This window comes from Leishmania infantum, chromosome 28 (genome assembly GCF_000002875.2).
Source record: "Leishmania infantum JPCM5 genome chromosome 28".
Taxonomy (NCBI): Eukaryota; Euglenozoa; class Kinetoplastea; order Trypanosomatida; family Trypanosomatidae; genus Leishmania; species Leishmania infantum.
Genome location: NC_009412.2, coordinates 490,430 through 512,574, shown reverse-complemented (window position 1 = coordinate 512,574; position 22,145 = coordinate 490,430). Strand labels below are relative to the sequence as shown.

The 22,145-nt window shown below is 59.2% G+C and overlaps 7 protein-coding genes across 7 annotated transcripts; all 7 read right to left on the bottom strand.

The window, feature by feature from the left end:
* Positions 1-1,153: 1,153 nt before the first annotated feature.
* On the bottom strand, positions 1,154-2,155 carry LINJ_28_1460 (haloacid dehalogenase-like hydrolase-like protein; the record flags this gene model as incomplete). Its single annotated transcript, XM_001470139.1, has 1 exon — positions 1,154-2,155. One exon carries the CDS (start codon positions 2,153-2,155, stop codon positions 1,154-1,156), a length of 1,002 nt encoding a protein of 333 aa, XP_001470176.1.
* A 1,211-nt stretch (positions 2,156-3,366) lies between these two features.
* LINJ_28_1450 (conserved hypothetical protein) lies at positions 3,367-3,933 on the bottom strand (the record flags this gene model as incomplete). The annotated part of the gene is made up of 1 exon (XM_001470138.1): positions 3,367-3,933. One exon carries the CDS (start codon positions 3,931-3,933, stop codon positions 3,367-3,369), a length of 567 nt encoding a protein of 188 aa, XP_001470175.1.
* Positions 3,934-8,248: 4,315 nt separating this feature from the next.
* LINJ_28_1440 (conserved hypothetical protein) lies at positions 8,249-9,301 on the bottom strand (the record flags this gene model as incomplete). The annotated part of the gene is made up of 1 exon (XM_001470137.1): positions 8,249-9,301. One exon carries the CDS (start codon positions 9,299-9,301, stop codon positions 8,249-8,251), a length of 1,053 nt encoding a protein of 350 aa, XP_001470174.1.
* A 1,124-nt stretch (positions 9,302-10,425) lies between these two features.
* Positions 10,426-11,895, bottom strand: LINJ_28_1430 (putative prenyltransferase; the record flags this gene model as incomplete). Its single annotated transcript, XM_001470136.1, has 1 exon — positions 10,426-11,895. One exon carries the CDS (start codon positions 11,893-11,895, stop codon positions 10,426-10,428), a length of 1,470 nt encoding a protein of 489 aa, XP_001470173.1.
* Positions 11,896-13,370: 1,475 nt separating this feature from the next.
* LINJ_28_1420 (putative ATP-dependent RNA helicase) lies at positions 13,371-16,073 on the bottom strand (the record flags this gene model as incomplete). The annotated part of the gene is made up of 1 exon (XM_001470135.1): positions 13,371-16,073. One exon carries the CDS (start codon positions 16,071-16,073, stop codon positions 13,371-13,373), a length of 2,703 nt encoding a protein of 900 aa, XP_001470172.1.
* Positions 16,074-17,048: 975 nt separating this feature from the next.
* Positions 17,049-18,245, bottom strand: LINJ_28_1410 (conserved hypothetical protein; the record flags this gene model as incomplete). The annotated part of the gene is made up of 1 exon (XM_001470134.1): positions 17,049-18,245. One exon carries the CDS (start codon positions 18,243-18,245, stop codon positions 17,049-17,051), a length of 1,197 nt encoding a protein of 398 aa, XP_001470171.1.
* Positions 18,246-18,845: 600 nt separating this feature from the next.
* LINJ_28_1400 (conserved hypothetical protein) lies at positions 18,846-20,165 on the bottom strand (the record flags this gene model as incomplete). Its single annotated transcript, XM_001470133.1, has 1 exon — positions 18,846-20,165. One exon carries the CDS (start codon positions 20,163-20,165, stop codon positions 18,846-18,848), a length of 1,320 nt encoding a protein of 439 aa, XP_001470170.1.
* Between the last annotated feature and the right edge of the window lie 1,980 nt (positions 20,166-22,145).

Sequence of the window (22,145 nt, the reverse complement as noted above, 5' to 3'; positions counted from 1 at the left end):
TGGGCGTTTCACCATGGTACGTGGCGGCGCGCTCGCTGAACGCAACGAGGTCAGGCTGGAGACTGAGCACGCCCATCAGCTCTAGAAGGTGGGGATGCCGCCTACCAGTCGCCACAAGCGACGCCACGTCCGATGGCTTCCTGCGCATGGTCTTCACCGCGCCCTGCTTGAATGCAGACACGGCATGCGTCGCAGCCATCATGGCACTGCGAATTTGACATCCGATGAAGTGCAGGTGTGCCAGCGTGTGAGGGGGTGCGTTACCGATAACCATAAGAAAAGAACGAGCAGAAAGAGCATGGCGAGTGGGTGATGGGCGCCAACCGGTGAGAGCCCTCCCCCTTCTCCGAAAACACAGGACCGCGGCAAATCCGCGAAAAGGAGGGGATACCACAACACGTTACACATGGGAGGGTGGGTGGGCGGTGCTCTTCCAGAAACACTCGCCTGTTTTGCTTTCCACACACGGTCTGCAGAAGTGACGCTTTCCACCTCTTCTTTCGGTCCCTTCCGTTTGTGGTCAGGTGCAGTTCTGCTCCTACGAGAGGCGAGCGTGTGCGTCTGCAGAGCGGGGCTTCTCCTGCAGCGTGTCCATTTCTCGACCATAGTGCATGGATGCAAGCGCCTCTCTACCGCCCGCCCTGTCACAGGCCCCCCATCGCGTGGTGCGAAGTAGCAGTTGATACACGCTGTGCGGCAGCGCGCCGACTCAGTCACTGGAGAACGGCCTCTGACTCCAACCTCTACCCATCCACACCGTGCTCCGCAGTTCGCCTCACAGCCGCACCCGCACTGTGCTGGCCGCCCCCTGCTGCATCCCCTCTCGGGGGTGACATTCAGGCTCTCAACACCAGCACGCAATGAAATGGGAGCAGACGCCACAGAGAACGTGTGCGCGCGCTTGACGCGCGGCATTATGGACAGGGTGTGTGTGTGTGTGTGGGGGGGGGAGCGGTACATCCAGCACACAACACCACGCGCCTCCTAGGTACGCATATCCATACATGGGCACAGCCCAGCGGTGGAGACAAACCGAGGCAGCACCAGACGGTAGGTGAGCGCTCCGTGGACAACATCTATGCGCGTCGACACACCAAAAGCGATGCGAGGGCAGCATAGCCTCCTCCACTGGCTCCCATCTCCGATAGCTTCGTTAGAGCGGAAGATGAAACACGCTTCGCAGCTTCTTTGCCACTCCATCTTCGGCGCTGGTGAGAATCACCTCCAGCTCCGGGTGCTGCGCAATCAGCTTTGGGTTTGCATTGCCCATGACACAGCCCTTTCCGGCTGACGTGAGCATTTCTGCATCGTTGAGGCCGTCGCCAAATGCAATGGCGTGCGCGAGGGCGTCGGCGACGACGTCGACTCCGTCTCTGGACGGTAGGATAGCGCCAAAGAGCTTCTTCAGCGCCTCGGCTTTCGTCACGCCATTCGCCATGATATCCATGCAGTCCGACGTCGAAAAGGTCAGCGACACCGGCGCACCACCGTGGGCTTTGGCGATCGCGTGTACCTCGTCCGCTAGCGCCGCCAGACGCGCCGCGTCGTCGGTGATGAAGAAGATCTTGGAAATACCCGTGTAGTCGCCGATGGCAATGCCGCTCGCTGCTGCGTCGGGCGATGCCGCAGCCGAGCCTAGTGCGCAGCTCGACGACGGCAGCGGATGTGGCACATGGATGAAGCGAATGCCGCTCTCCTTGGTAGCAGCCATCATTTCTGGCCAGTCGATGCGGCAAACCCAATCATCATTCTGGTAGGCGTTCGTGTTCACAACTTCCTCGTCGCTGGGCAGAAGCTGGAACAGCTTCTCCGCCAGTGCAGGATCGATGGAGGTCCGGAATACGACTTCGTGTGTGACACCGTTGTGCACCGTAGCGCCATTGGAGGTAACGAGGTAGATGGCCGGGGCCCTCGATGGGCTCGCAGGCGCCCGCGCGCCGGGCACTGCCGTGCCATCGCCCCAAATGTACTTCTTGAGGTTGTCAGCGATAATTCGCGCATCCGCATAGCTGCGGCCGGTCGCCAAGATGGGTGTTACGCCGTGTTCATGCACGAGCGTCTTGAGCGTGTCGCGGGTGTAGTCGCTCACAAAGTGGTCTGGTGACAGCAGCGTGCCGTCCATGTCGGTGATCACGTAGCGAAACGGGCTGGTCATTGCTTACACACCAAAGAAAAATGCCAAGAGGAGGCGACGGTGCTCGTGACTGTCGTCGACGACGTTGTGTCTGCCACTGGGCGGAAGAGCTTGTACCTGTCTGGCTCGGTGTGCCGAAGTGCTTGGATGCGTCTGGAATGAGGCAAGGAAGCGGTGAGGCAGAAGCCACAGGGGCGCACGTATCCCACGAGCACGTTTTACCGGGCCGCGTTTGCGGAACGGAGCGCGGCTAGCTTGGCTTACTGTTCTCTACTGGTGAATAGGTGGGCGTCGTCGTAGCGCGCCTGTGAGGGAGCGGAGAGAACGGTGACGCCGGAAGATGCACGTGCAGGCAGCGCTGTCAATGCGGGATGGTGAATCGTATTCCTGCTTTAGCGACAGTACACTGCTCTGCACTGCCCGGCTTGCCACGAAGAAAGAGGAAAAGATAAACAACAACGAGACTCTTGATGAAGGGGGTTGGAGGGGAGGGGAGGGATGGTGGTGGTGAGAACGTGAGGCGGTGGGCAGCGATAGAAAGCAAACAGCGAGAGACAACAATGTCGGTGGGGAAGTGCAAGTACCTTTTTTTCGGCTATTGCAAAATGAATCGGAAAAAAAAGAGCGAGACGGCGGTGTTCCTGCCCGGTTCGAAGGCTAGCTGGATGATCGCAAGCAGGGGTGCGATGTGTGGGGGCACGCGAAGCTATGCATACATATCTATCCATACCTATCTATAAATATACATCTATATCCGTGGAGGAGGTGCGGAAAAAGCGGAGACGGTGCAAAGCCAGCCAAGACAGCCATGGGAGGGCGGGTCAGGGAGGTCGAGAGAGAAGAGCAGGCGCACGTCGCAGCTCCGTGCGTGTGTAAGGGAAAGAAGCTCCGCGCCAGATCGGCGTCCAGCGGGGACGAGTGGCGATGGTGCTCCGCCCATTCGCTAGTGCGCAACGTCACACGTCCGGGCATCCCACTAGAGAGCAAGAGAGACCGAGAGGTGGCGATCAGCCACCCTCTTCGGCTACTCGGGGCGTAAACACGCCTGCAAATGAGAGTAAGGAAACCGGTGCTCTGGATGTGTGCGCTCAAGTGGCAAGAGCCGCGCGGCACCACATCCGGCAACTGCACAGGGATGCAGGATACTCCGTGTTTTGTGTCGGTGCACCTTACGCCAGTGCTCTGTCCCCTCTATTCCGTCCGTCCCCTTTCGGAAAAGAAGGGGTGGGGGGCTATTCCAAGCGGAACACCTCGCGCAGCTTGCGGGCGACAGCGTCCTCGGTATTAGTCTGAATCACCTCCAGCTCCGGGCATTGCTGCCGAAGCTTCGGGCTGCAGTTGCCCATGATGAAGCCGCGGCCCACGCTGCTCAGCATCGCGGCATCATTGAGGTCATCGCCGAATGCGACGGTGGCCTTCAGTCGCTGCGCTGGCGTCGCCGTTGACGCCGTCTCGTGCGGCAAGGGCGCCATTAGCGCGTAGAGACGCTCCAGGGCCCACGCCTTTGTCACCCCTTTGGCGGTGATATCAACATTGTGGGGCGCTGAGAAGGTCACTGTCAAGTCGTCGCCGTAGCGTTGCTGAAGCGCCTGCTCCAGCTTCTCCAGTAGGGTTGGATTCCAGCTCGAGAAGAAGATCTTGTGCACATGGTCGAGGTTACCGCCGGCGGCTGACGAGGCGACGGTCGGCGTGCTCGTGGCTTCGATGCCCTTCGTATCGTCACCGTCGGGGATGAGCTCCAGCACCTGGTACCGATACCCCGATTCCTTGTGGAACTGCAGCACCTCTTCCCAGTTCATGCGGTAGAACCAGTGCTCGCCTTGGATGATGCCAGTGTTGATGCGCGTCTCGCTGGTCGGGAGCAGGTGATAGATTTCACGGACGACGGCTGGGTCGAGGGCGTGCTCAAGCACTAGCTCGCCGGTCTCGGCGTCGTGGACGACTGCCCCGTTGGACGTGATGATGTAGGTAGGGGTGTGGGCCGACGCGGTGGCTGGTACCGGCGGCAGCTGCTGGCGACGCTCCTGGAAAAAGCGCTGCATGTTTTGGTTGATGACGGCCACGTCGGCGTAGACGCGTCCAGTAGCGAAGATACAGGGCACGTTGTGATCTTGCGTTAGTCGGCGCAGCGTCTCTGCCGTGTACTCGCTGAGGGTGTGGTGCGGCGAGAGGACGGTGCCGTCCATGTCACAGGCGACAAAGCGAAACGGAATGTCGCTTGCAGCGGCAGCGCCACCCATCGCCGGCGCCGTGGTGGTGGCTCTAAGCAAGAGAGTGCTGAGCATGTGGCACAGGGAAGCGGAGGAGATGGGCGTGTCTGCGCCTGTAGGCTGTGGAGAGAGAGAGAGAGCGACAGGGGAGGAGGAGGGCAACGGGATGGAGGGATGCTGTCGAGCAACGTGCGCGCTTTCCTTTTGCCCAATTTTGTTGTTCGCGGTGTTCATACGCGGCTCCGTCGCTGCAGTGCGTTTGCCGTCTCACACGCACGCACATGCGCCACCGACGGAGAAACAGAGCAAAAAAAAAGCGCTGCTCTGTCGGGCGCCTGGGGAACGGCGAAAGTGCAGAGGCGGAGAGAAGTGCGTGGGAGAGCAAAACGGTGCCGAGGCGTAGCGCCTTCGCACACAACTGGGCGACAGCGCAGCACAAGTGCGGAATAGCCACTCCGTCCAGTACATCTCTCAATGCAGATCTGCCCCCCTCGCCTCTCTCCATCGCCTGCCAGTGAGTACCCCAGCTGAAATACCTCCACGAGCTTCTTTGCCACACCGTCTTTTGCCTTCCGCCAGATCATCTGCAAGTTCCTATCCTTGCCGGGGGAGGCAGCACGCAGGGGAGTGGCCCGCGCGTTTTTCATGACGCAGCCGGCGCCGGCCACCGTGAGAATCAGCGTGTCCTTAGTCGTCTGCCCCGGCACTTCCAGCAGAGGTTAGCTGTTCGAGGAGTCGTAGGCCTCCGTACACCCCTTTTCAGCTTTCCGAGGCCACGGGGCCACGCAGCCGGGGAGGGAGGGGGGCAGAAGACGTCGTTGCTGTCTTGGTAGCGAACGTCGGTGCCCTCCGCTTTGCGGTTTACGGACGAGTAGTCTTCTTGGTGGATGCATGTGGTGAAATCTTCCCAGTCCAGCGCAGCATATGCCACCTTGCGTGTGATGATCGGGGCGCATGCCCCGCGCCAGGATAGTGCCTCCCTATGGGTCGTGCACGCGCACGCCAGCGTGGTGTCGTCATGTCGCGCAGATGAAGGGAATGTAGCGCTCAGCCAGAAGTTTGTCCATGATCTTTCTGATTTCGGCAGAGACGTTGTCGTTAAACACCAGAAATGTGCCGATGCATGTCCAGCGTCGCAGTGATGGATGGCGGTGCCGTCATTCGGATCAGATCGTGCCGAGGGAGGTGATGAGGGGGAGCCCGTTAGACGTGCTCTAAGAGCGAGACAGAAAATGCATCCAGACAAAGAGAGAGACAAGCATATGTGCGGCTGCAGCCGTTCCCTGTAGTCTGTGCAATGAATCCTTTTCGTTCCGCCTCATTTGCCTCCTCGGAGGTTTTCGGAAGATGCGCCGTTGTGCGCGTACGCGTTGGCGCACCTTTGGATGGAGTGCGTGGCGATTCCGCTGTTGGCTTCTCGAGTCTGATTGTAGGATGCGTTCCTGGATGAGCGGAGGCGGTCGTTTGATTGCGGTGCGCGCGCACAGCAAGAGAAAGAGAGAGAGCGGGAGAGAGGGAGGGGAGGAGAGGCAAACAAAAGAAAGATGAGTAGAGGAGCCAGTGCAGCACCGTGGGAGGTACCACCCGGCCAGCGGGCAGTGAAATGAGCGCCGCTGAGCCGCTTTTCCGCATGCCCTTTGTTTGCTGCCCCTCGCAGAAGAGCGGGCAGTTGGCCATTGCACTAAAGGGCATCGATGACGAGCTCAACTAGGAGAGGAGGACGGGGAGGGGAGGTGACGGCAGATGGGCAGCTGCGAAGCGCAGGGCACCGTGGTCGAGTCCACACGCGCCGATGCGGTCCCTTTTTGCCTTTTCGTTGCTTGCTCCGTTGAGATCGACAGAAAACGAGTGTGTGCGGCGAAACTCGCGAATGGGCTGCAATTTACTTCAGGAGGCCCCCGCCACACTAAAAGCGGAGACCCAAACCACAAGAAAAGCGACCCCCCTCCCCCTCCCCCACCGCGAAAACAAAGAAGAGAAACTTTGCCGAGCATGTACATTGTCGCCGAAGGGCCACGTGGCGTTCCAAGAGAGCGGGAGCGGGACAAAAAAAAATGGAGACGGGGCAAACTTACAGAGGGAAGAGGCCGAGGGGAAGGAAGAGGGGGGTGGGAGGAGGACAAGGGCGAAGAACTAAGAAAAGTAGTTTCCTGCTACAGACTTTCACTTGCTAGAGACGCCGCCGTCACTCTGTGATAGGCCGGAGAGGAAACGAGGAGGAGGAAGCGGCGGGGGATTCGTGGTGGCAGAGCCGATACACGACAAGCCTGCCTACCGCTTTGGGTTCTTTTCCTTTTGGCTCGAATCGACACACACACAAAAAAAGCGCACACGGTGGCCACACTCGAGCATCATCATTGCATTTACTTCCTTTCCCACCGTGTTCTAGATGCGCTCGTGTGCTCAGAAGAAACGCCAACTCCGGCCGCCTCGCCCTGCGCACCTCTCTGCCCTGTGTGAGCGATGCGAACAGAGAATGGGGCACGGGCAAGGAGGCGAAGAAGCGAGGAATGAGAGAGAGCGAGAAGGTGCAACGATTGCCGAGGACGTCGTGCCCTGCGCGTATCCTTACAGCTCTCACGGTGTAGTTCCAACCCACATCACATCAGCGAACAACGAAAAAGGATGAGGAGGACAAACAACGCAGCAAAGGACGAAAGAAGGCGCGCGCACACACGCACACACATATGTCGCCGCAAGACGGAGGGAAGCCGCGACGAGGCGAGGCGAGGCTATACGCGGGGGAGGGGGAATGGACCCTTGACAAAACGCTCTGCACCGAGGACATGCACAAAGAAGGCGCCTGGCATGAGAAGGGCACAAGCTGGAGCAACAGTTCCAGAAAACAGACCAGAAGGAGCGCGAGGAAACACGAAAGCCGAAGCGCATCAAGGCCAACACGAGATGAAAGAAGACGAGGAAGCCAAAAGGACGGGAGTGGGTCGGCTCACGAGGGCGCAGATACATAGAAGCACGAATCGTCCCATTTCCGTTGAACACCTTTTCGCTGTCTTTGTCTTTCCCGGTGAGAACGACGGGCGCCTGAGGGAAGGGGAGAGAGCGACGGACATCGCGAAAGGAGAGCAGCGCAGCCCATGCGGAGGAGACAAGGCATGAAAGGAAGAAGAAACTGCCTGTGTGTGCGTATGGCGTGGGTGGAGGGAGGCGAACACATCGGTGCGAAGCCTTCCACCAGACACACAGGAACCAGGAGGTGACCGAAACAGATCCCACATGCAGGAGGTGGCCGTGCACATACCCACAAGGCACAGGCAGCATTCGGTGATGATAGGGAGAGGGAGGGATCTCGTCGTCAGGCACGAAGGAAACCATGCACAAGGTTCTGACCTTGGCGTACGCGTGCGTGTCCATGCCGGCGGGAGCACTGCGCAAGGGGGGAGGGGGGCAGAGGGACTGGGGAGACCTTTTCCACTCCTTTCGGCAAGGCTATGAAGCTAAAAAAGAAAACAATAAGCCTCGGCGGCCGTGTGGCAGAGGTACCTGCATCGGCGAATCGCGCATCGCCACCATCGCGTCTCTTGTGCGAATGCCATTTTACCTTCTGCATGCTTCCCTCACTTTCCTGATGCCCTTCAAAAAAGGAGTGAGGGTGGGCGTACACCGCTGAGGATCATCATTGTCACTTCTTTTCACTGCCGCTTACCTCTGCCGCATCCGCGTTGCTCGCGCTGGCGTTCTGGCTTCTGCTTGCTTTGTGGCCAGCAAGCCTCTGTGAGTCACTGCGGTGTGAGCTGTGGCGTTCACTCACCGTGGATGACGTCACGGATGCGGCGCCGTCACCGTCGCGAACAGCAGGGAGCTTGCCTCCCAGCCCGTCGGCATCGTCGTCGCGAAACACGAATGCCACTCCTGGCTTCGTCAGCGGGCCAGCTAGGGCAAAGGGCTAAGCCGCGGTAGAGGCGGCAGTTTGCTCCTCATCTGCCTCGTCGAGCAATATAGGCGGTGTGCGCGCCTTCGAGTTCCTGCGCAGCTCTTCCGCGATGCGTGTCTTCATCCTGTCCCTAATTTCTGTGCCGTCAATATTCACCACACGCAGGTGAGGCTGCTGCTGGGCGAGGCGCAAGAGTCGCCGACCGGTGCGGTCGTCGAGCTTGTTTAAGGAGAGATCAATGGTGTGCAGGGCCGCACCGATGCCGCTGCCTGCCGGGCTGCAGATGAGGGCGTCCAATAGCGCGTTCACACCTGTCATGAAGCCGGATTTGCTCCGCAGCCCTGCGTTGCACAGGTTGATGTACTCGAGCCCGGTGCAGTAGGGCAACAACACCGTGAGCGCTTGGCACGCCTTGGCCGGGATGTACGTGTCTCGCGCGACAAGCATGCGTAACTGATCGGCTGCGTCTTGGCCAGCTTCACTGGGAAGCTGCTGCAGGAGGCGGTCGAATGGCCGCCGCATGCCAAGGCTCACACAGCGGGACGTGTAGAGCGTGCGTAGGCTGTAGCGGTCTGTCAATGACCCACCGCTGCGAGAGGGGGACGGGGTGTCTTCGAAAAAAAGGTGATTCGGCTCCATCAAGAAGGTCGGCGCGGGATCCACGGGAGCGCTGGTGCTCGCACGCCCGGTCGACTTTGGGGACCTCACATGTGTCACGTCGTCGCGCGCGAGCAGTGACGCGGCTTTTCCTTGCACGTCACCGGCGCGGTGCTGCTGTGTGCTGCCGTCGCGACGAAAGTCCGTCGTTCGGATAGATGGCAGGAGCACCGTGTGGAAGAGCCAGGCTTTGTCGTGAATGCGCGGGGGTGGCGTGGTCGCAGGAGACGCTGCGCCCCTTCCCGCTGCACTCGCTCGGCGCTGAGGTGGTACAGAGGCACGCGCCTCGTCCGCCGTTGCGTGCCGATGCGACGCGGACTCGATGGAAGCAGCGTGGCTCTTGGGCGACGCCTCGGGTGCCAGGGGCGAGACGGCCTGCGCAAAAAACGACTGCTGGTGCTCCGCCATAGCACGCTGCAGCGGTGGTGAAGAGACGCGCAGAGCGGGCGTAGAGAAGGAAGATGCGACAGGAGGCGCAAAAAGAACACACAAGGGCGACAGGGCACGGCGGTGTCCTCCTGCGCTGATCGGCTACCTTCAGAAGGCGGCGCTTTCGAAGTCTACCGATCGTGTATAGAGAGAGCGATGAGGTGACAAGGGGGGGGGGTGAGGATGGACACACTTGAAGGGCGCAGCAAACGAGTCGTTGCAGTGTACAGAGCGCTTCACACATGAAGATAAGGGATGCCGGCGATCTGTGGACAGTTGGCGAGCGTGCCTTCCAAGGGTGCTGCGCTCTGCGGGTCGGCCACACGAGGCAGTGAGGATGCAAAGTCGGAGAGGAGTCGAGCGCAAGGAAAGCACGCGGTGAAGGTGGGGAAAAACATATGGAAAGGGGGAACGTCGTGCACACGCACGCCCACCGCTTTCTAAGAGTCTTCAACGCGGAAAGCCAACACAGACATGCTGTGATAAGCCACGGGTCTTCACGACTGCTTTGATTTCAAATTAGTTTGTAACGATAATGGCTTTGACGTGTGGACACATGCGCGCTTGCTACCTCGTTCTCACCACCCGCTGCCCCCCACCCCCTCTGACAAACCTCGCACACCACTGCAGCCCGACTGCGCATGTCTCGGCGAATACACACATACAAACACAGCCGACGTTCCCATTGCAAGGCAACTCCACCCAACTCTTCACGGCATATCTATACAGAGCACAACCACAGACCACCACAACTGAGCATGCGCAAGGCGAAGAAAAACAGGATATGTCATATCTGTGATAACGGCTTGTGAAGGTGGGACGAGAACACAGTGCGACCTCCGCCGTTTCTTCCTCTCTTCCACGGCAGAAAAAACGGACTCACGTGCGCAGAGTCAGGAAGCGGCATCAGCGTAGTGATACGATTAGCGCTGGGCGGGTTTGGTGGCGGGAGCAGCAGATGAGGCGGAGGGCAATGTCGACTCCCTGGTCTCTGCCTCTCGTGTTCCTGAGGCGACGCGACACAGTAGGCTCGTCTGGCCTCCCTCCACCTCCGGCGTACACCCTCCCCCTCCTCCAACCTCCCCACGCACCCGCACGGCCGCCTACGGAGATACTTTCGAGAACATGTTGTAGTGGTCCATCCACTCGTACGAGAACGTCGACCACGCTGCCACTGTGTCTTCCGCCACGCCACAGAAGAGGAGGATGGCTGACACGTTCTGCCAGAAGTACTCACGCCGCATCCAGGCTGGAATCGGCGGTGCCTCAGTGGCACCGGCCAACTTGGCGCTCTCGGCCTGCACAAACGCCGGATGCATAAAGCGGTCCGCCCAGTTGAAGCTGCCTTTTGTGTACATTGACCCGTGCGTCTCCTGATCTAGGAACAGGAAGCGCGAGAGCGCCGAGCTCTTCGGGGCGCTGTCGGTGTTCCTGTCCAGCTCCGCCTCGTGCTCGGACGCGAAAGCCCAGCAGAGGTTGCCAAGGCACATCGCCATAAAGACGTACATGCCGACTCGCACGTTGCGCTTGAACCCCTGCGCGCAGGACCAGCTGTCGTAGATGTTTACGTCGTCCACAATGGAGTGCAGGTGGTACATGCACAATACGATCCCGATGTAGTAGGGCAGGGACTGCGACGCCAGAAAGCCACTGATGAGCAGGCTCGCTCCGATGGGCGCCACCATGGCATTCAGAATGTACTTGCGGTCCCCGATCCAAATGGCAGTGCTCTTGACGCCGCATTTGAGGTCGTCGCGGCGGTCCTGGTAGGCGTAGATGGTGTCGTACAAGATGGTCCATATCACGGCGCCGCCATAGATCGGCAGACACACGGCCATGTCGACTCGCCCCAGCACCGCCGCGTAGCCGACGAAGATACCCCAGTTGAAGCACAGACCCAAGAAGAGCTGCGGGGCGTAGGTGATGCGCTTCATGAAGGGGTAAATCAACCATATCGGTGTGATGGCCACGCACGCCTGCAGGGCTGCCGGCGAGAGGTTGAGCGCGATCACGCCGGCCACGGAGAGGTGCAAGAGGAGGATCGCGGAGGCCTCTGTCATGGATATGGCGCCACAAGCGAGCGGGCGTTGCGCGGTGCGCTCGACCATGCGATCAAACTTGCGGTCCCACATATCATTTACGATGCAGCCTACGCTGCGCATGAGGTAGGCGCCGAGCAAGAACTGGACACACAAGTGAAGGGGAATGAACGGGGCGCAGAGCACCACCGGGTCGGCGCCTTCCCAGACAAGCGCCCGCGTCACTGCCAAAGAGGAGCCCCAGTAGCAAGGGATTAGAAGGAGCTGCCAGCCCACCGGCCGGCTAAAACGAACAAGGTCGCCGTAGACCTGCAGCTTACGCACGGCAAGCTGCAGGTGCTTTGGAAGCGCCTCCGCTTTGACGGTGTCATCGCCCAGCTTCCAGCTGCGCGACTCCTTGGCTGAGGTCGACCCGGTGCGGGACGAGGCTGGGTCGGCGTGGACAGCGTCGGGAAAGTGTGCCGTGGCGGCGCTGATCGAAGACGTTGTCCACGAGCGGGTTACCTTGGGCCAGAACGGGGTCCGTCGAAACATGCTGAGCGCGAGCAAAGGAGGAAAGGGGGGAGGGTGGAAGACTAGAGCAGAGGCGCGCTGTCCGGAGACCTGCGTATGAGGGAGAGGCCTGAGTGCCCAGATGGTACGACGGGCGCAAAGAGGACCGGGGTGGCAATGACCCGCGAGTGTATGTGAGTGCGCGTGGTGTCAGAGCGTAGATGATGGCGACGGAGAGGGCCAGTGCAGGGTAAACACAACAGAGAACTGTGAAGACGCACTTGAGAGCGGACGGGCAGCTCTGGCACTTGATTGCGGCGCCGCACATGCCGCCCTTTTCCTTTCCCTTCTCTTCGCGTCTACCTTAGGCGCGGGTCTCGCGGGAGGGGAGAAGGCGTGAATGCAAATGGAGATGCCAACGAGCAGCAGGATGCGAGATGCGTTAGCAAAAAGCCAGCATGGAATTCTCCACCTCTCCATCTCCCCCGATCTCTGCATATTCTGTGTGTGGATTCTTCTCAAGAATGTGAGCAGGATAGCGCATCATACGTGCACAGTGCACGTGCAGCGCACATTCCCCGTTTTCTTTTCGTGCTTTGCTCTGCCTGACTTACGCGCCGGTGACTGCATTGGGAGTCACGCACACGCACACGCACACGCACATATGCAGGCACGACGAGTACACCCGCTTTCAATAACAAAGAAGAAGAGAAAGGCGGGGGAGGAGAGCAAAGGGGAGCCGCTTTGCCACTCGCGCTGCCAACAAGACAGAAGAAGAGGACGTCTCCAACCTGCTCGATGAGCCCCCTCCCCACTCTCACATGGTTATCATGATTGCGAGGGCATCCTCTCAGATCCTCAGTCGATTAGGATCCGTCTCCTGCCGACAGAGTGCTTGCCAGTCTCCCGCTAGTGTCTCGCGTCCAGCTCAAGAGGGCTACCAGTGAGGTGGAAAGGGCGGGCGCAGCGGCAGTTTCTCACCCGTCTCTCCTCCGCACTTGCCCACACCCTGATGCAGGCCGTCCGCAGCGCTGCGAAGGGAAGCGAGCGAAAGGGCGTTGAAGCGGCAGGAGTTTCAGAGGAAGAGGTGCGGGCGTGGACGTGAAACACAATGTGGGAGGGAGGGCAAAACATCGCCGGCACCGAAACCACAACAAAGACATCAAGGCGCCTAGGCGTTAGCTTATCATGCTTTTAAACGTGAAACGGAGCAAAACAACAACAACAACAAAAAACAAAGCACACTTACGCGACAACAGCGGGGCACAACACACAAGTCGTGCAGACTTCCGTCTACGCCCACCAGCTCGCTCGTCCGCCACTTTCCGCCTTTTTCACCTCTCCCCCCTCCCCTCCCCCACTGCGCTGACGAGCAAAACGACAAAAACGATCACACCATAATTTCCGTGTTGCGCAACGGTGCTGGACAAGGCGTGGACAGCAGAGGCGGGGAGAGAAAAAGGGGGAGGGGCGTATCTTCTGCGGCGTCGCTTTTTTTTTTTGATATGTATATATCATCAGCGCCTCTGCCTAGGCCTCCTCAACGGCGGCGGCGGCGGAGAGGCGACGTCGTCGGCGTCCTTCTCACTGCAGTTGTCGTCGCTGCTATCAATGCCGTGATATGTGCATTTTTCACGTGTGCGCTTGCGAGCAGCACCCGACCCGCCGAAGAGGCTCTTCTCTTCTTCGCCGTCCTCGTCGTCATCGTCGTCGCTGTAGAGCTCGCCGCGTGCCGCCTTGAGAAGACGGCTGATGGAGCCGGTGCTCTCGGCGTCGCTGCCGTCCACGTCCTCATCGTAGTAGTCGCCGCTGCCGTCATACGCATCATCGTCCGAGTTGGCCGGGCGAGGTCCGCCGTTGGCAGTCTTTATGCCGCTCTCGTCGACAGTCGATTTGCGCGATACGCGGCCTTGCCGTTGCAGGCGTCGCAGCCGCCGCATCTTCTTGGCGCGTTCGAGGTCGTCGGCCCTGTTGGCTTGCACGCGCGTTCGCAGCTTTGCCGTGAAGTCCGCGTCGTCGGCGTCGTCGTTGCTACTGTCAGCGTCTCTGCGGTCTTGCACGCGGTGCCGCAGCACGGCATGCTTGAGCAGGCCCGAGACGGTGGTTTCATTTTCCTCGTCAGCATCGTCGTCGCTGGGAGACGAGTGTGCCGCGTTGCCTTTCGCCCCGCTTCTGCCGCCATTCCCGATGGTGTCGGCTTCTTCATCTGACTCGTCGTCGTCGTCGAAGATAATGCGCTGGTTGAGCCCCAAGTCGCGCACGCGAATGTCTGCATTTTCAATCAATTTCCGACGCTTGTTCTTAGAGAGGCCTGCGAGGCGCTCCTCCACGGTCAGGTGCAATGGGTTCGAGTCTGCGATGAGTGTGCCAGCCTTGACAGAGACAGATGCGCCGCTACCGGAGGCGTCAGCAGGCTCCTTCTTCACAAGAAAGTCGTCGTCGTCGCTGCCCGCGTTGCCCGAAGAGCCGTCGCCCCCACTCGAGTCATCACCGCGCAGCGTACCCTTCTTGTTGGCAAACCGCTGCTTCTGCTCCATGACGCGGTGCATGTCCGTTGCTTGTAGGTGCTTCTCCTTCCGTGTCAGGGTGCTGCCGGCCTTGTCAGCGCCGCCACCGCCGCGCTGCGCGATGAAGTTGACGACGTCCCATGGCAAGTTCTTGGCGCTGCGTTGCAGGTTCTGCAGCTCTGACATGTCTGGCACAACGGGCAAGCCGAGCGACTTCGCAAACGCCTCCACGTCGACGGCAGCCACCTCGAAGACATTTTTGTTGGAGGCAAAGTAGACAGAGCGCAGGTACGCGATGAAGGCCTTCTGTGCTTCGTACTTCAGACCCTGTACCACGAGCGCAACGAATATCTCCTTCGAGGAGGTGAGGAAGTCGGGCTTGATGGCGATTTCCCGCATCGGGACATGCTTGTGGTGCAGGTAGCTCAGCATCGGCGTTTCACGGGGGGTGAGGAAGAGCAGGCTCACCCCACGCGCCCCAGCACGCGCCGTGCGACCGGCACGGTGGATGTAGGTCTGCGCGCTCTCCGGGCAGTCGTACTGCACGACCCAGTGCACGAGTGGAAAATCGAGCCCACGCGAGGCGACGTCGGTGCAGAAAAGCACTGCCGACTTGCAGCGGCAGAAGGTCAGAAACACCTCCTCGCGACGGAACTGCTTCATCTTGCTGGTCAGGCACATGGAGGGGATGCGCATCTTCTTGAGGATCTTGGAGAACGCAAGGTGCATGAACTTTACCTGGTTGCAGGTGCTCACAAAGACGACGATCTTGTCGTTCGGGTGGCGCTTCAGGAACATCAGCAGCGCATCCAGCTTCTTGTGCAGCTCAACAACAACAAAATTCTGGCACAGCGTCATCGGCGTCGGAGCGGCCGTGATGGCCTGCGTGGAGACGTATCGCGGGTTCTTGAGGGACATCTGGGCGAGCATCTGCACATCAGTCGTCTGAGTAGCTGAGAAGAGGAGCGACTGCCGTTGTGGTGGCAGGTACGCGAGAATGCTGGTGATGGCCTCACGGAAGCCCATGTCAAGCAGCCGGTCCGCCTCGTCCATGCAGAAGAGCTGCATGTTGTCGAGGACAAGCTCCGCGTCATCCTGGAGGTGGTGAAGGACGCGGCCTGGGGTGCCGACGATGATGCTGATGGCGTGCAGCCGCTTGCGCTCCTCCTGCACATCGCGGCCGCCGGTGAGGAGCGCCGCCGAAAGGACGTGCTTGTAGCCTACGAGCTGCATCACCTTGAAGATCTGAAGGGCCAGCTCGCGCGTGGGACTCAGAAGCAGTGCCCCGACCCCCATGTCTGATGACCAGTGCTCGCGATAGAGTCGCTCAAGAACCGGGATTACAAAGCAGAGGGTCTTGCCAGAACCTGTCTTGGCCGCGCCAAGGACATCGAGACCGGCGAGGGCCAGGTGAAGCGTGCCTTTCTGAATGGGTGTGAGTATCGTGTAATGGCCGCGCTCCAGCCCCATCTGGGTGCGCTGCGAGATGGGCAGCTCTGTGAACTTGGAGTACTGGTGCTCCGTGGACGTGTTCGCCTCGTTCGACTCGGCGATGTCCTCCAATTCGCGACGCATATCGGCGCAGCGCAGCTGCAGCCTGTCAATCTCTTCGCGGCTTTCTTTGGAGCGCTCCTGGCGTTCCTGCCAGCGCTGCTGCTTTGCCCGGGCCTTGGCGCGGTGCATGTCCTCGGCGTCGTCGCAAGCAGCGCGCATCGTTCGTCTTCCGCTCATATGGCCTGTTTCTAGTGGCGGTTTGCGGTGATCCCTGAACGGGTTAGAGGGCGGAGGTGCGGCGGCGAGGGGTGGGGAGTGTCGCGACGCCACCACGTACAAAACAAAAAGTACCGCGAGGGGGAGGAGGGGGGGGGAAGGGCAAAAGGATGCATACGGGGCGAGTGTGACAACAAATCAATGGAGGGAGGCAGAGAGGCAGAGACCGTCGGCAGTAGGGCCGGACAAGCGACGACCAGCAAAGGGGAGTGTGCGGCAGAGTTGTCGAGGCACCGCAGAGAGGCCGCTTCCGCTCTACAGTCACGAGATGCACCATGAGTAGAATGTTGAACCTCACATTGTCCACCTCGTCGATATTGGACAAATCCCCGTCCTTCCCCCAACAACGCTGTGGTGGGCTGAAGGTGCCACAAAAATCCATTCCGATCGGGCGAAGCGTCCGACAAAGCAGAACGTCCGCTTCCGCACGCGAGGCCGGTAGCCTGGGCATGCTCGGATGTGCTCGCCTCTGCTTTCCTACCCTGTGCGTGTTCGGCTCCCTTTTTGCTTGTCCGTTCGTGACCTCGTCGCGACCCGTGTTCCATTCCCGCGGAAGAAGAGGGCAAAGGACGGCACGAGAGCACGCGAGCAGCAGTGAAACAGAGGGCGTAACCAAGAGAAACCGCGGCGGCGGCAGCGTCACGTGGCGAAAGACGACGACGGCAAAAACGCGGGTGTCGCCCGTCACCATGCTGCCAGCATAGGAACGCGAAAGTCGGGCGAGCGTACTGTACATCATCGAGCCCTCATCGAGGACACGGGAGGAGAAAAAGTGCAAACTGATTCCCATGCACACACACACACAAACACAGCGAGATCATCGTGCCCGCAACGAACACCCGCCACCGCCCTCACGCGCTTGTGCGCCACCCGCAGCCATGAAACCTACGCTACGAGCGAAGCCGTGGCGCCAAACCTCTAATAGAGTCGATAAGAAATGGCGATTAACTCCCGCTCTGCAGGATCCTTCCCCGGCGAGGCGGCCCTCTCGGCCGACTCTCGCAGGTCTTTCTTCAGCTGCGAAATCCGCGACTGGATGCTGTCCTGCCGAAACCGCGGAAGATGGACACGGATGGCATTGAGTGGCGCTTGAGTGTCTCCGTATCCCTTATCCTTGAACATCCACTTGGCTACCGTCTCGGCGAGCAGCAGGTTGTGCACAAATCCCTCGCTGCCGATGCTGCCGCACGTTGGGCAGCGGTACAAACTCGGCGCAATCGCAAGGCACTCAACGCAGGGGAGGCAGAAGGAGTGACCACAGGGCCAGAGGATCACGGGATTCTCGTAGAGCATGCCACAAACGGTGCACGTCATGGTGGTCTCGAGCAGATCGGTAATGTCGTTCAAGTCCTCGACCATGCCTTCCAGGAGGCGCAGGTGACCGCGAAAGACGCCCTCGCGGTTGCCCAGCTCCTGCAACCAGTGTAGCTGCTGGACAATGTAGTCAGTCTGGATGTTGTTTTGAATCCCAATGTTGCGGTACCGAGGGCCTCGTGCCAGTTCCTCCTCGAAGGTTTTACCCACCGTGGTGTCGCCGAGCTCGCGTAGCTGCCTCCATGGCCAGTAGCGCTGCAGCATGCTGATGCGCTGGACATACCCGCGACGAATCTGCTCCGCGTTCTCGTGGACCTGCGTCTCCAGCGTCTTGATCTCCTCCAGAAGACGCGCGCGTGTGCTCTGCAGCACTTCATTCTTGAGTGCGATCATCTGCTTCATCTGGGTTGACATGAAGATCAACCTCTTGATGGTCCGCTGCGTCGCCATGATCTCGCGCTTCAGCTCCTCCTTTTCCTGCTTGGCTCGGCGCAGCTGGAAGGGCAGTAGGGCGCCACGGCCGGCGTTCTCCATCCGCATCTGCATGCGGTCGAGCTTCTGGCCTAGGACACGGAGTGAGCGTTCGAGCTGATCCGCGAGAATCTGCAGCCGCTTCGACTGCATCAACTGCGCCGTGTCTGGAATGACGATGGCATCGGCATCGCTACTCTCGTGGTCCGTTGTTTGGTCCACATCTTCCGTGTGTTGGCGAACGTCTGCAGATCGTTCTGTATGTGTTTGTGCGCCATGCTTGCGTGTGGAAGGCGGCCTTCGCCGCAAGGCTTTGGCATTCCTGTTCATCTCCAGGGGAAGCTTCGTGGCTTTCATGAAGAAAACAGACGAAGAAGAATTTCGAGAAATCCAGCAAGTGGGCGCCTAGTTGCCGAGCATGGGCAGGTGATCTGGAGGTGCAGAGAGGCAGAAGCGTGCGAACCAGCTGTCGCCAAGACGAATCCTGGAAAGCTCCGGGTGTGTGTAGGTGAAGCCCTACAAAGTCATAGAGCACGGCTCGCAGACGCTTGCAGTTATAGTTCCTTGATACGTGCCACAACGGAGTAGATGTCAGTGCAGATCACGTAGACACACACACACACAAACTCAAGGAAGTCCTTCCAAGCGCGCAAGCGAGAACAGCGAGAGAGAGAGAGAGACTTACCGAATCACAGCTGTTAGAAAACAGTCAACGAAAGAGGACGCGTGCACGCCGCGCGGCTTGTACACTCGCTCGCATGCACGCCACGTACGCATGCGCACCTGCTGTGCAGGTCTCTTCACTTGCCCTCATTCCTCGTCTGAACCGCGTGTCTTGCACCTCGTCGGTTACACCACCTCCGCGCGGCACAGCTGCCCCTCCGCTCTCGCGACGGCCTCTGTGGCCCTCCTTTTTTTTTGTTCGGGACCTCACAAGTACTCTGTCTGTGGAGTCCAAGTGCCATCTAGTAAGCCCATTCGGCGAGACTTGAACGAGGCATTGAGCTGCTTCTGCAGGAGACCGTCGAAACACTTGCGGCAGTGCACCTGAATCTCCTGAGACGGTGCAAACTGCTGTGCATGCATTTGCTCTCGTGAGGCACTGCCGCTGTGGTGGCTGCCCATGAAGGCCATTGTGGCGCTGTGGAGCATAGAGTGCGAGTCCTGCGCATAGGCGCATTCAGGGACGCTGCTCGGTGTCTCAGCGCTAGTGTCGATTCGCACCTCACGCAGGTGCATAAAGACGCGAGGAAAGTCGCAGTCGCCGCGCCAGGGGACAATGTGCGGGTTTGCGGCTAGCCTCATGGCCGCTGCTTGTGCGGCTGGATCTCTCTTGGACCCGCTACACCCATCTTCAGCATCCCCTCGACACTTCTGTGCAGAGTCGCTACTCTCCTTCGTGGAGCTTGCCGATATGCGTGAGCTCGGCGCGGCTGGGTTAGCGCGAAGCTGCATCAGCTCCCCCATCACCAGTGGGTCACCGATGACACAGGTGCCAAGCTGCTCCCGCGCAAACCGTTCCAGCATCGGCGGCTGCGACGTTGGCGGGCTCCGAATCACGATGTGCAGTAGCGACACCGGGTGCACGCTGTAGTATCCGTTCTCTTTCACCTCGTAGTGGGCCTGGGGTACAACGGCGGATGCCTTTTCAGCGTCTGCACCAACGCCGCTGCTGGACAGAGGTACAGAGGCGCCAGGGAAGAGCTGCGCCACGTCGATGACAGTGTGATTGCCAGTGCCGTGTACCGGGAGATGCCCACCAACGAGTAGATCGTACTCCATCGATGTCGTCTGCAGCGACGTCGCGTAGCGGTGGGCATCGGAGACGCTGATGAGCACTGGACCCGAGGCAAAGCTGTCGAGATTGTAGAGGACGCGCACGCGCACCTCGGACGGCTTCAAGACACGCTTTAGCACCGGGTAGACGTCCTTCGACTGAAGTGCGGACTCCACGAACGACTCGACAGAGACGTTGTGGTAGTTGTCCGCTGCCTCAACGCGGCGCATGGGGCAGAATGGGGGCTTGTACACCCCGAAAACGTGCCACCGCGTGAGCTGCTCTTCTGTCGAAAGTAGTTGCAAAGATTTGGGGTTGATGAGGAACTGGTTGCGCAGGAATCGTGTTTGGATCGCCTCGGCTGGAAGCGATGATGCTGCCGCGGCCAACTGCGCCGCGTGGCGGTCGAGCGTCTTCCTGCTGTTCTGCTTTAGCACATCCACAAGTCGCCGAGTTGGGTGCCGAGACGTCATGATAGGCAGCCCACGAATCGGAGAAGGCTCTCGGGGGCTGAAGAACACGTAGAAAGAAAGGGCTTGCGCAAGGCCGCAGTACCGGTGCCTTCCACTGCGTTGAGCGCGGCGGCGACGTCCTGTGTGATGGCTCTATCAAATGAAGAGCAGGAAAGCGAGTAAGAAGAAGAGAAAGGGTGTAGGGTGTGTACAGCGCGTAGAAGACGGGAAAGAGCTCCATTACAGGGGTTGCTCGTTTTAGGCTGCCTCGACCCTGCAACACCCCTTCTTCTCCGTAAAGGATGCGCGTCTCTCTCTGTCTCTCTTCGTGTTTGATTTCCACAAAAAAGAAGAGCGATGAACACGTGCACCGTTTTCCTTTTTGTTTCACAGAAGCCGCTACGGCATCGTTGCATTACGCTTGCAAACTCGTGCCTTGCTCTCGTTTTGACATTCTGCATGTTGCGTTTTTTTTTCCCGTTCATGCTGTATACCGTGAAGACTTTTTAGCTACTGGAATATTGCACAGAGAACGTTAATCTGCCGGCTGGAAGGCGAAAGGGGGCGAAGAAAAAAGTAGAGGAGGAGGGGCACAGCCGGTGACAGACACAATATGGCGAGATCAATATGTCGCCCCCTGCTCCCTGTCGCACGCCTTCCGATTCGAGGAGTAAAGTTGCTCCTCTTAGGTGGCCGCTTCGTGTGCGAGCGAGCGAGGCACGCGCATAAACTACTTGCTTCGCTTAATATACTAGACTAGGCATGCTTTTCGCTGCTAAGCTGAGAGGATCCAATGCGATGTGTGGGCGCGTGTGCAGCGGAAGTAACTCCGTCGGAGAATGGCTGTGCAACAGAGATAAACCAAGACGCACACGCACGAATTCAGAACACCGCAAAGGTGTTGGCGCACCTCCTCCGCCCTCCGCTTTACATGCGGCGCGCACAAGACGCCCTTATACGTTGCTTGTAGCGCCCAAGGAGCAACAAAGGCAGCCGGGCTTGCAGAGACCGACTGGATGGGCCGAGACCTGCTTTCCTGTGGTTGTTGCTGCAGGTTTACCACACTTTCAACATACGGAGGGGCACTGCGGGTCACCTCGGTGGTGCCCTTCACCTCTCTTCAAACTAAAACAAGCAAAAGAGGGTTTTTTAGTGCTTTACAATTTTCCCATGACACGCCTCATGCTTTCCTTTTATGTGTTGTCAGCGTGCGCGCGTGTTGCGTGTGTGGGCCTCGACATCATCGTACGTGTTGCGATGAAGAGGACCATGCCACAACAACCGATGCAGAAAAAAAAATAAGAAAAAAAAGAAAAACAGAAAAGTGAAAACAAGCAACGTGGAAACCAAAGGACCCACATTGACGCGAGAAGGTGCACATGAGCCCCACCACGAAAAAAACAGCAGCACCCCTGGCCTCGCGCCGCCCCGCAAAAAAAAAGGAAAGCTTTAACTGAAGTACAACACACACAGGTGTTTGAAATCACACACAAATAAAAAACTTACGAGCCAAAAAAAGAGGAGACGTATCAGCGGGGGCGGGGGTGGAGGGGGTGAGGTGCACAAGGAAGGCGTATTCGTCCCCGCCCCTCCTTTTTTTCTATATACAGAAAATATGTTATGTCGTTTCCGGTCGTTCGAACGCGCAGTGCGACGAACAAGAAAACGTTTTCTTTTTTTTTGGGGGGGGGGTGAAAGCGGGTGAGGGCCTGTGAGATGCGATGTGGCGGGTGATGCATAGTTTCGCGACAGACACCGAAGAGAACGGAAGGCACGCACGAGGAGGAGGGGACGCTAGAGTATGTATGTGTGTGTGTGGATAGTGGAGGGGGGTGTAGGGGGGGGGGGGATATCAACGGAGATCTTGTCTGGGTCTTCGGCTTGCATGCACCGTCGAGAAACTAAAACGCCCACTCTCCCATCACAGCCTCGCTCCTCCCACCCCCTACATTGCACTTGTTTTATGCATCCGCGCCACTTCGCCGTTTGCCTCCTCCTGCA